Source organism: Onychomys torridus, chromosome 17 (assembly GCF_903995425.1).
Source record: "Onychomys torridus chromosome 17, mOncTor1.1, whole genome shotgun sequence".
Classification (NCBI taxonomy): domain Eukaryota; kingdom Metazoa; phylum Chordata; class Mammalia; order Rodentia; family Cricetidae; genus Onychomys; species Onychomys torridus.
Window position 1 is genome coordinate 55,204,023 of NC_050459.1, and position 12,454 is coordinate 55,216,476.

At 36.7% G+C, this 12,454-nt stretch overlaps 1 protein-coding gene and 1 non-coding gene across 6 annotated transcripts in view; one reads left to right on the forward strand and one right to left on the reverse strand.

The window, feature by feature from the left end:
- Spock3 (SPARC (osteonectin), cwcv and kazal like domains proteoglycan 3) overlaps positions 1–12,454 on the forward strand; it is a 362,205-nt gene that overhangs the window by 132,728 nt on the left and 217,023 nt on the right. For 3 of the 5 annotated variants that reach the window (XM_036166383.1, XM_036166382.1, XM_036166385.1), the window contains 2 exons: positions 11,429–11,437; positions 11,547–11,592. In XM_036166383.1, the coding sequence (XP_036022276.1) occupies positions 11,429–11,437; positions 11,547–11,592 (55 nt within the window). The remainder of the gene's footprint in view (positions 1–11,428; positions 11,438–11,546; positions 11,593–12,454) is intronic. The other 2 variants (XM_036166384.1, XM_036166386.1) reach the window with 1 other exon arrangement.
- Positions 6,794–6,928, reverse strand: LOC118569253. The gene has a single exon (XR_004943042.1). It is a non-coding gene; the product is annotated as a small nucleolar RNA SNORA70 (small nucleolar RNA).

The following is a 12,454-nucleotide window of genomic DNA, read 5'->3' on the forward strand; positions in this document are numbered from 1 at the left end:
TAGCCAACTTGATTTTTTTTTATTTTTAATTATATTTGTGTTTTAATTTTACGTATCAGCCATGGGTTCCCCTGTCCTCCCCATCCCGCCCCCACCCCCACTTCCACCCAGCCCCTCCCCTCCATTCCCATCTCCTCCAGGGCCAAGACTCCCCTGGGGATTCAATTCAAGCTGGTGGATTCAGTACAGGCAGTTCCAGTCCCCTCCTTCCAGGCTGAGCATAAGCCCAAGGTTCCAAACAGCCAGCTCATGCATTAAGGACATGTCTGCCTGGATGCCTCCCAAACAGTTCAGCTATTCAATTGTCTCATTTATCCAGAGGGCATGATCCAGTTGGGGGCTCCACAGCTTTTGTTTCATAATTCATGTGTTTCCAATAGTTTGGCTATTTGTCACTGTGCTTTTCCAATCTTGGTCTCAACAATTCACACTCTTGCAGTCTCTCTTTTTTCTTGACAATTGGACTCCTTGAGCTCCACCTGGGGCCTAGCCGAGGATCTTTGCATCCACTTCCATCAGTTATTGGATGAGAGTTCTAGCACAACAGTTAGGGTATTTGGCCATCTGATCACCAGACTAGGTCAGTTCAGGTTTTCTCTCGACCATAGCCTGTAGTCTACAGTGGATGTATCATTGTGGATTTCTGGGGATCTCTCTAGCACTTTGCTTAGCAGGACACAAGATCAACTCAAAAAAAATCAGTAGCCCTCCTATATACAATAGACAAACAGGCTGAGAAGGAAATCACAGATACATCACCCTTTACAATAGCCACAAATGATATAAAATACCTTGGGGTTATTCTAACTAAGCATGTGAAGGACATATATGACAAGAACTTTAAGTCCCTGAAAAAAGAAATTGAAGAAGATGTCAGAAAATGGAAAGATCTCCCATGTTCATACATAGGTAGGAATAACAAAATAAAAATGTTGATCTTACCAAAAGCAATCTACATATTCAATGCAATCCCCATCAAATTACCAACACAATTCTTCACAGATCTGGAAAGAATCATACTCAACTAACTTCATATGGGAAAACAAAAAACCCAGGATAGCCAAGAGAATCCTGTACAATAAAACAACCTCTGGAGGCATCATGATCCCCGACCTCAAGCTCTATTATAGAGCTACTGTAATAAAAACAGCTTGGTACTGGCATAAAAACTGACATGGGGACCAATGGAATCGAATTGAAGACTGTGACATTAACCTGCAAACCTATGAACATATGATTTTTGACAAAGAAGCCAAAACTGTACAATGGAAAAAAGAAAGCATCTTCAACAAATGGTGCTGGCATAACTGGATGTCAATGTGTAGAAGGCTGCAAATAGACCCATATCTGTCACCATGCACAAAACTTAAGTCCAAGTGGATCAAAGACCTCAACATAAATCCAGTTACTCTGAACCTGATAGAAGAAAAAGTAGGAGGTAGTCTTGAATGCATTGGCACAGGAGATCACTTCCTAAATATAACACCAGTAGCACAGACACTGAGAGAAACAATCAGTCAGTGGGGCCTGTTGAAACTGAGAAGCTTTTATAGAGTAAAGGACATGGTCAACAAGACAAAGCGATAGCCTACAGAATGGCAAAAGGTCTTCACCAACCTCACATCAGACAGAGGGCTGATATCCAGAATATATCAAGAAATTAGACATCAAAATGCCCAACAGTCCAATTAAGAAATGAGCCATAGAACTAAACAGAGAAATCCCAACAGAAGAAGTTCAAATGGCTGAAATACATTTAAGGAATTGCTCATCATCCCTAATTATCAGGGAAATGCAAACCAAAATGACTCTGAGTACCACCTGTCAGAATGGCTAAGATCAAAAACACAGAAGACAGCTTATGCTGGAGAGGATGTGGAACAATTGGAACGCTCCTCAACTCCTTCCACAGCCACTTTGGAAATCAATATGGCGCTTCCTTAGAAAATTGGGAATCCATCTCCCCCAAGACCCAGCTGTAGCACTCTTGGGCATATAACCAAGGAATGCTCAATCATACCACAAGGGCATTTGCTCAGCTATGTTCATATCAGCATTGTTTGTAATAGCCAGAACCTGGAAACAAGTTAGATGCCCTTCAACTGAAGAATGGATAAAGAAAATATGCTACATATACACAATGGAGTACTACTCAGCAGAGAAAAACAATGACATCATGTGGTTTGCAGGCAAATGGATGGATCAAGAAAAAATCATCCTGATTGAGTTAACCCAGACTCAGAAGGACAAACATGGTATGTACTCACTCATAGTAGGATACTAGATGTAAAACAAAGATGACTAGACTGCTACTCACAACTCCAGGGAGGCTACCTAAAAAACAGGACCCTAAGAAAGACCCAGGGATCACCCAGTGACAGAGAAATGGATGAGATCTACATGAACAACCTGGACAAGAGTGGGAGTAATGAAGGGCAACGTTCAAGGGAAAGAGAGCTTAGGGGAGCAGGAGATCCCAGCTGGATCAAGAACAGAAAGGGAGAACAAGGAATAACAGCCCAACTTGATCTTAATGAATGATATTTAGATATGATCTTGAATTTAGTTTGCAATAATTAATTGTATTGGTAAGTTTTTCATCTTGTGTGCCTCACAGAGAACAATCTGTAATTTACTTTTTTTTTTTTGGTTTTTTGAGACAGGGTTTCTGTGTAGCTTTGTACCTTTCCTGGAACTCACTTGGGAATCCAGACTGGCCTCAAACTCACAGAGATCTGCCTGCCCCTGCCTCCCTAGTGCTAGGATTAAAGGAGTGAGCCACCATTGCCTGGCTGTAATTTACTTTTTGCTGATGTTTTGCCTTTACCAGGCTTTTTTTTTATCCATGTTATAATTAGCTTCTTAGAAAGTTTGGAAGCCTTCATGCTTTTTCTTTTCTGTGGAATAATTTCAGTTATATTGTTGCTAGTTTCCTTTTGGATGTCTGGTAGAATTCTGCAGCAAATCAATTTGGCTCTCTTTTAATTGGAAGACTTTTTATTACTTCTCTGATACTGTTGGTGTTATAGATATCCAAAGTGATTTGTTTCATCTTAGTTTAATTTTGGTAGGTTACATGAACCTTGGAACCTACCAATTTTTTCTAGTTTTCCAGTTTAATGGAATATGGTTTTTAAAGTATATCCTTATGATGTTCTGAATTTTGTTGATTGTAAAATGATGCATTTTTTATGTTCAAGGTTCTTAATTTTAGAATTCTTTGCATGAATATGACTAGGGGTTTGTCAATTTTATTATTTCCAAGAACCAACATTTTTGTTTCACTGATTCTTTGTATTATTTTATTTTCATATCTTCATTCCTTAGTCGGCATCACTTTTGACCCTAATTTTGGAAGTCACATTATTAAGCACTTCATATAAAAGGTCCCATTTTTTTAGGGCTACAAACTTTCTTCTTAGGACTGCCTTAAGTGTGTCCCCTAGGTATTCCTGGAGCAACAGATCTTTGTAAGACTCCACATGGGTGTTGGGAAACAAGTCTGGGTCCTTTGCAAGAGCAACAAGTGCTCCAAGATGCTGTACCATCTCTCCATCCCAATATCTAAGAGTTTGAGCCATATGAAAAAATATTCACAATATTTGGGGTCCTCGTGTAAGCAAACAGAGGGACTTTATGCTAAAACTTATTTACTGACCTTTATACACCTCTTCTATAGTGGAAGTACAATGCAGAATGGTGGAGTGTAGAGTCCTTCTACTAAAACAGAAGAGAAAGCAAACAAGTAAAGCAAAGAGCATTGAAAGATGTCAGAACCACTGTTACAATAAGTTGCGAAGCAATGTACCAGACCTTTAAAGAGTGGATGAGACCCTTGTCCCATAAGTTTTATAAACAATAGGTCTAACTGGCTACAACTTTAGTGCTAACCTGGACAATATGTGGAAAAGCAGAAACTAAAATACAACCACAAGGGAATAATGGGAGGGGAATTTCAAAATAAACACAGAAAAAATAGAAGCTTCCAATCCTTGATCCTTTGGTGCCTTTTTTTGATGTAATTGAATCATGAAGTTTATATGTAAATGTATGACAAATCTAGATATATCCCCTATATACTCAAAGGAATTCTTACCTCGATTTACAAAGATTTCCAGACACAGTTGAGCCATTGTCCTACCAGAACAGCCTTTTTTTCCTCACAATTTGTTTTATTTATGTATTTAATCTATGGTGAGTCAGGGAGTATAAAATATTCTTTAAAATAAAATGCTCACTGAAGAATTATAAATGAATTCTTTCAGGATTCTAGGATTTCACCTGGAAAAATAGTTGCTACTTATTTAATAAATGTGACACCTGGGGGCCTAAAAAAGATAATTTGTCTCACACGAATAATTCTCCTTCCTTCAAACAAAATTTTTCTCATATTTACAGCATTCCTGTGACCAAATTAGTTAAGATTTCTACGGACAGACATTCCTGTTTAGCAAAATTTGTGTACTGAGTTATTAAGAAGGCCATTCTTCTCATAGTAGGACCCGAGGTGAGGAGGGCAATGCGATAACATAAAAGTACGTTTTAAAACAACCTCTTCCCATTTTTATATTTTTGGCTATCTTAAGCGGTGAATATGCCATAATTTTTCTAAGATAGAAAACCAAATCAAACAATGTGCTAGATATAATAGAAAAAGCTAAGCTTGTGAATGAGAGACTTTGGGAGATTATAATCACAAACTGTAAAAACAGGCTTGTGAAAATTGCATCCTACCTTATCAAATGTCACCCAATCTCCTGTATATGTGTGTGTGTTTATGTACACACACACACACACACACACACACACACACACACACATATGTTTTTGCATCCACATAAAAGGATTAACAATTAATATTATGCTTAATAGGTTATTTTATTTTGCCTTGGTTCTAAATATTTGAATACAATTTATAATTGTAGAAATAACAATTCAAAATTAACTTTTTGAATTTTTAAAAATATTTACCCAAATGTAAGCATTTTGCTTATTAAACTACTTCTTAGAAATAAATAGGAGCTTTCAGTATGGGATCTCTGCCTCTGTCATTTTTCCTAAAGAGGAGGCCAGAGGTACTCTCCCAGAATCATTGTTTTTATGATTTTTTTTTTCTACATGGGTGGAATTTGAGACCAGGATCCATTTTACTTCGTCCTGGATGATAGGTGTTGGACTAACGTAATATGACAAAACCAAATAGAGACCAGTCATTTAAGGTTGGGAAATTTGACAACTGTTTGGAGCCAGGAGATGGGTAGCAACCCAAGAAGATAAAGTAAGTTAGTGGGTGAGTCAGAAAGTTCAATAGCATTGTGAATACAATAGAATGGATGCCTGTTCCAATATGGTAATTGGGTGATTGCTCAGTGTATGCCCTAAAGTTATTTTTGAAGATAGGATATTAACAATCTAAGGCCTGTGTCATTGTTCTGCATCAAATACTTAGTAGGAGACTGATGTTAGGATTTACTTGATGAATCACATCCACCTCAGAGGAACAAAAGGCACTCTGGGGGCCGTGGATTAGTGTTTATGGGCAAATACTGTCATCTCCAACTCCCAAGTGAAATCAGAAAATTTCTGTAGTTTTGTTTTTATTTATGCCTCATTGCAGGTATGAGGGCTTCCAGTAATTTTATAATTATCAGTCCCCAACACAGTGACCTAAGAACCCAGTTTTATATCATCTCATGAAGCCCAATTGTCTTTCAAGTAAGAGGATGAAACTTATTTTTTGTTATGACTTACCAGATGAATACCCAAGGTAGAATGTAGTTAGTATGGCCATCTTTGAAGTTTATCTACTCCTACACCTCAGGAGCTTCACTTCCATCAATTCTAAAAATAAAATCTGACAATGTTTCCAAAACCTGGTGCCAAATTTTTATTGTGTTGATTGTTTTCTTGATACTTATTTTTTCAGTTCTTTGCGTATTAGTTATCAATTCTTCCCTATTTGCCGGCCACCTCTTCACTCTGTCGCCTGACCATTCCTTTTCTATAAGAATGCTACGAATCTTGTCAGTCCAGTGTGTCACTCATTGACATTATTCCCTGAGCCACAAAATCAGTTTTTAGAGTCATTATCTATACCAACATCATTATAGAACCTTCCCACCTTCACCACTAGCATTTCTTCCTTCCTTTCATCTCTAAACATAAATAAGAATTGTGTGTTAGTTTAAATGTAAGAGATAGTCAGTGGTAGGCTTGAGCTAATGGCTGAGCACTTTAATTAATATAAGCCTCTGTGTGTTTACTTGGGTCTGAGTGGCTTCAGGACTGGTAGGTGAGAGAGATTTGTAGTGACCATGGGCCAGGTGGGACACTGGAAGACTCCAGCTACACTTCTTTTCTTCCTTCCTTTATTTTTTTTTTTTTTAGCAGACTGGATGTGAGATTTATTACTGAACATGATTTAGTATGGTACAGGGAGCACTGTAGAAGTCCTTGGAAATGCAGGGCTCAACAATTTTCCAAGGGACCACAACTGGGGATATGTTTGACCTCATAGCCATTGAGAATTAGCTGCTTCTCAGCGACCATGTCTTCAAATTTATCAGTATTGAGCTTGGTGAAGGCCCACTTCTTTGAGATGCAAGAGTTCTGGCAACTAGGGAACTTGAACTTGGTTCTAGACAGAGCCTCAATCAGTAGCTGGATGTGGATGGGTACAATTACCTGGACATTGTGAACCCTGGCCACTGTGCCCTAGAGCTTCCCAGAAGTACCAGCCTGGAGTCTAGATTGGGCACAGCATTGAAATCAGAGACTTGAATAACTGCCCAAAAATTGTCTCCAAGGTCCCTTAGAGCAACCTATATAGGCAAAAGGCTGCACACACTACCAAGGAAGCTGCTGTTTCCAACCATTGCAAACAGGGTTCCCATGAGGAAGGGGACTTGGTCAGCTTAATTAGCTACAAACATAGTTTCATTTCTATGTTGAGGTCTTTTATCCTTTTGGAGTTTATTTTTGTGTAGGGGCATAGATATGATTCTAGTTTCCTTCCTCTACATATAGATACACAGTTTTCTTTGCACCATTTGTTGAGAACCACACTTTTTTTTTCAAATGTTTATTTTTGTCCTGTTTGTCAAAAGTCAGGTGGCTGAAGTTACAAGGGCATGAGTCTGGGTCATGCATTTTATTCTATTAGTCTATATGTCAGTATGTCAGTTTTTATGCTATTAAAATGCTATTTTTATTTGAATTGTCCAATAGTCAAGCATCATTCATTTTTCTTGGAGTTGGTTTGGATACTCTAGGTGTTACCATGTTTTTCTCTGTCTGTCAAAAATTACATCGAGATTTTGAATGGGGTTGTATTTTCAATATAAATGTCACAGTGTGGACACAAATGAAAGAAACGGCTGATGTTCAGTTACACACTTCTCCTTGTGACCTACTTAACCTGTATAATGCCACATTGGAATCAGTTATAAAGGCAAACCCTTTTCATGATTAGGAGTTGTGTTTATGCCTACCTTCCAAAACTTGCACAGTCTGTTTATAAGAAAACAGAAAAGTTTTCAGGCATTAATTACCATATTTTTATAGTAAAAAGTTATAAACAGTGTGAAAGCACAGAAAGATGGAGGCAAACCTAAATGATGAGAAATTCATACAAAATTGTATATCCAGCTCAATATGCTTTCAAAAACATAACCTTGTAAATGCTCCCAATATTGTGAAATATTTATTAAGAAATCTGTTACCAAAAGCATTTCTCTATTATGTGAAATTTACTTCAATATCCTTTCCATGTATCCTGTACCCAGAAGATATTTGCCAACTTCTGGTGGCATTTCCGTTTGTCTAACCTTGAGGGAGAATGCCTTCTGATTTTTCTTCAGAGGCCCAGGGCACTGCAAATAGCCTACAAAGCACAGACCAGCCCTTTGTTCTCAACACAAGAAAGAATTATCTGGATAGAAGTAGTATGAATATCAATGTTTTTGTTGAACACACACACACACACACACACACATACACACACTTGTGGGCACCACAAAATAGAAATAAATTCAGGTATTACAACACAAGGAATACAACATTCTGAATAATGCCATACACACCACAATTTTATATGCAGACTCTTTCATACACAATTAGCAATCATTCCTTAAGCATAAGAAATTCAAGCATAAGAAATTGATAAAGGTCTCATATTAGCTATATTAAATGCTTTTGGTGTGTATTATTTAGTAATGTGAGATTTTGCATACAAATGACAAGAATCAGCTTGTTTTTTAATAACTCAGGTTTGGCTGTATTTTCCTAGACTCAAATTTATCTATTTGGGAGCATTTCTTCTAGGTCTTTAATAAATCCCTGCTGAGCTTGTTTTGAATCTCAATTGAAGACATGAAAAAAAAATATCAACTCAAAGCCCATGGAAGAAAAAGAAATTATTGTTAAGGGAACACTTCTATTAAAAAAAAAAAAGAAAGAAACTTTTACTGTTCATCTTGGCAAAACTCCCAAGGTTTAACGAAGCAAAACCATTGCCAAAAATAAATAAGGAAGTAAACGAGAAAAAATGTTAAAGTCCACTGATGTGAGAACGCAGAGAATATATGTAAAAGTAGCCCAAAAGGAATTTCTTTGCTGTCAAATGCATGAATGTTGCCTTTGATATCTACCAGAGAGTTCCAAGGACAGGTTTATAGATGGATCAGCCCAAATGACTAAACTCAGTCATTGTAGTCTGCAGAGCAGTTAACTGCATTCAACTGGGATTAAATCTTACGATTACATTCTCTTTGAAAATAGACTTTTAACATTAAGGGGTTCCATGGTTGCTTTTAAGAATTGTGGAAAACCGAATGGTTTTGTTAACTATCATGAGATGCCCAAGGGAATTAACAAAGTAGAGGCAGCCTTTCCCATGGAGTGTCAGTGTTCTAACACTCCCATGCCTGATATTCTGCTGTGGGTTCTCATATATATATATATATGTGTGTGTGTGTGTGTGTGTGTGTGTGTGTGTGTGTGTGTGTGTGTATACATACATATGTATGTATACACACACACACAAAACGTCCTTCTTAAACTGCTGTGTATTGTTTTTCCAATTCTGCTCCTGGGTATCAGAATCCTAGATCATCACTTTTCTAAGGATATCCTCCTCCCAGACCTATAGATCAAATTTACTCAGGTGTGCTCAGGTTTAGCATCTGGTAGGCTTTATGAGAGACTTGGACACACAGCTGTCCCATTCCTCTTCATGCTTTGAATGAAAGACAATTAGGTTCAAGCAGGAACATGCTGCTTTAAAGATAGGAGGTATTATATAAGCATGCTATATCTTTGACTTGAACTTAGAAGTTTATAAAAAATTGTGGTTTATTGTAAGTTGTGTATATGAGTATGTATCCCTGTGGGAGTTATGCACACATGAGAGTAGTCACCAGAGGAATCCAGATGAAAGTGTCAGGTGATGTGGAACTTAATGGACGGTGATTGAAAGGTATCAGCATAGATGCTGGAAACAAACTCTTGTCCACTTTGATCAACTCGTACTTGTAACCACTGAGCCATCTGTGTGGTCCCAGTAGTTTAGACACTAGGTGAAGTAATTTCATTTGAAAGCCTAGTGTTCCAAGAATTCTATCTTGGAGTAATTGTTTTCAAAAAGAGATTTTTCTCAAAGAATTTAAACCATCAATGTTGATTTAATTATCATGGGACATTATTCTCCCTTAATTTAATCCTACATAATTTAGAACAGAGCCTATTAGTGCAGACTGCCATCATTTGTCCCTTTTAATGTAACCTCATTTGGGAACAAAACAAGACTGACAAATATGGCATCTAGGGATTTTCTTTTCTTTCATTTGAAGTGGGTGGGTAGGAGCCCAAAAGATGGTGCTGAGCAGCTTTAATAAGAAAATAAGAACTTTGAAGATGAAATTTAATTTTTATAATGAGATAACCATGATTGTTCCCATAATAAAAGTAAAATTTTTAAATACTTCTTTATGCCCATAAATGAATGATTCTCTCTCAATCAGAGAAACTTCTCTTTACCATGAAGGGAATTCAGAGGTACAGAGCTGTAAAATAATACTAAGTGACAATTGAGTGGTGCTCATCCCTCAACAGGATATTCATATTGCCTGTTCTCAGGCTCAAGGAGCAACAAAGGATGAAGGTAGGATATAAGAGACAGAAGACAAGGGGAAGAGCTATGAAGTGCTGTCACATGGCCATGACACAGCCATTGCAACCAAGAATCATATCACAGATGTCCAGATGCAAATGACTGCTGTCCACAGTTATGTTGTGGGTCCGCAAGATCCAACCTTCCCACACTGAAATATGAACTAGTTATACATTCCATATGAGAGGTTGACACTGTTTCTAGCTGTTAACTGGGAACACTGCTGAAACTGCAATCCTCAAAAATCATAGTACCAAACCCAAGGTCACACATAGGCTCCTGGTTAAAACTTGGGTCACAAAACCGAAAAAAAAAAAAAAAAATAGAACATGAACATATGAACATGGGAAGAGGACCTGGGACAGGAGGTAAAATCATCATCATAGTAATAATTTTTGCTTGGCTCTTTAGTACACTTTCAGTTTTGTAGCTTTTTATCTAAGTAAGTGAGACTGGGAGACTGGGAGACTGGGAGTGCAGCCCAGAACTATTACAACACTTCATGCTGGGTCTTGTTTCTTATACCATATTATCATTATAAAAACGGTGTATTAATTTGAGAAGCCAAATTGTTTTTTATTCCTGATTGAAGACACTACAGATGAAGGACTTTACAAGGCTTTAAAGTAAAACATAATATGAGGTCCATTTGGATGTCTTTCAATTTTTTGGGGTGTGCATTGCTCCAGTTTTATGTAATTCAGATACATTTACTAAGTATGTAGTAAATATATATGTTATTTTCCATATTAAATAGTTCAACATTAACCAGAATTTAATTAGGTGTGCATTTTTTTTAAAACTCCCAATTGCATTTTGATGAACTCCTTGGTTATTCAATTAACATGTGAATGATTTGCATAAAGTCTCCTTATACTCTTACAGGCTATTGCAGAATCAGTTGATATTTTCCCAGTTATATTAATGGATCCATTTACTATTGTACCAGTGGGAAATGAAGTCCTATAATTGGAATCTAGTAAGATACTTTACAGCTTATTAGCTTAGGGGTAATTATCTGCATGTTATATTGCACATTGAATTGCAGTTGAAAGCAGCTCATTATAATATTTAAGAGAAGTAGCAACAAAAATAATTAAATTGTTACAGTAACCCTTGGCTTCCAATGAAAATGAGCACATGCATTGAAATAGTTTTCTTTAACTTGTATACAGATATGTTCCTTTTTGATAACTATTGTTTTTCTCTGTTCCCTTTCTTTTTTCTTTTTTTTTTTTAATTTGCTGCTTGCCATTGCAGGAAGTAGAGGTTTGTATGCTGTTTCTATGTTTCATATGTTACTTTAGATTTTATATGAATTATATATATATTTTTGATTGATCATATACACTTAAATCATGTTATTTTCCTCTCTTAGGATGATTATTTCCGTACTTGGAGCCCAGGGAATCCATTTGATCAAGGTAAGAATTTGATTGTTTTAGGATTAAAAATATTTAAATGTTCATACCTGCTATATTTTAGAAATACTATTTATTGGCTGGTTAGAATTTAAAATGCTAAACACATAAACATACACAAGAGGAAAATCTATGCAGTAACTATGTTTATTTCTGTATAATAATGTTAGAAAGAAGATAATTAGGTACATGATTATGTCAGAATGCCATTTATTTTTAGAAACATGGTTTAGATTGCTGATTTGAGATTTTTAACTTTATTTGCCATGTCTATATTTATTGGTTGTTACAAGTCACTTCATCTAGTTTTCAGGGATACCCATCTGCAGTAGGTTTATTTGTGAAAAATTTCAAAAGAAATATCATCAGTCTACATTTTAGTTGATTAAAATGTTTCATTTAAATGGAATACCCTTGATTACATTCAACAAAGTCCTTAGCAAGACCCTGAAGGAAATGCTAAGCACATAATATTCTCCAGCTCTACATCTAAAGCTTGGATCCTGGCTAACTCACCTAAAGAAGGGAAGCCACACTGACCAGCAAGCATATGCCATGAGAATGGAAACATCCATCTCACCAAAATCATAAATATCCAAAGTCAAAAAAGTGTTATTTACTAGACCCTGTGATACTGGATATAGAATGGTTTTTATAGGTTCAGAACAAGAGTCTTCTGCTTCGGAGGATACTCTTCTCAGTATAGAGAACAGTTAGCGAAGCAGTATTGTTTAGGACTTAGTCAGTGTTCTATGGGTGTAGTTAAATACTTACATCAATTATACAGAAAATAAAAGCTGGTTTAGGGGCATGTTTCTGGAGGTTCTAGTTCAAGAGAGTTCTGCCCCATTTGCTTTGGGTACCA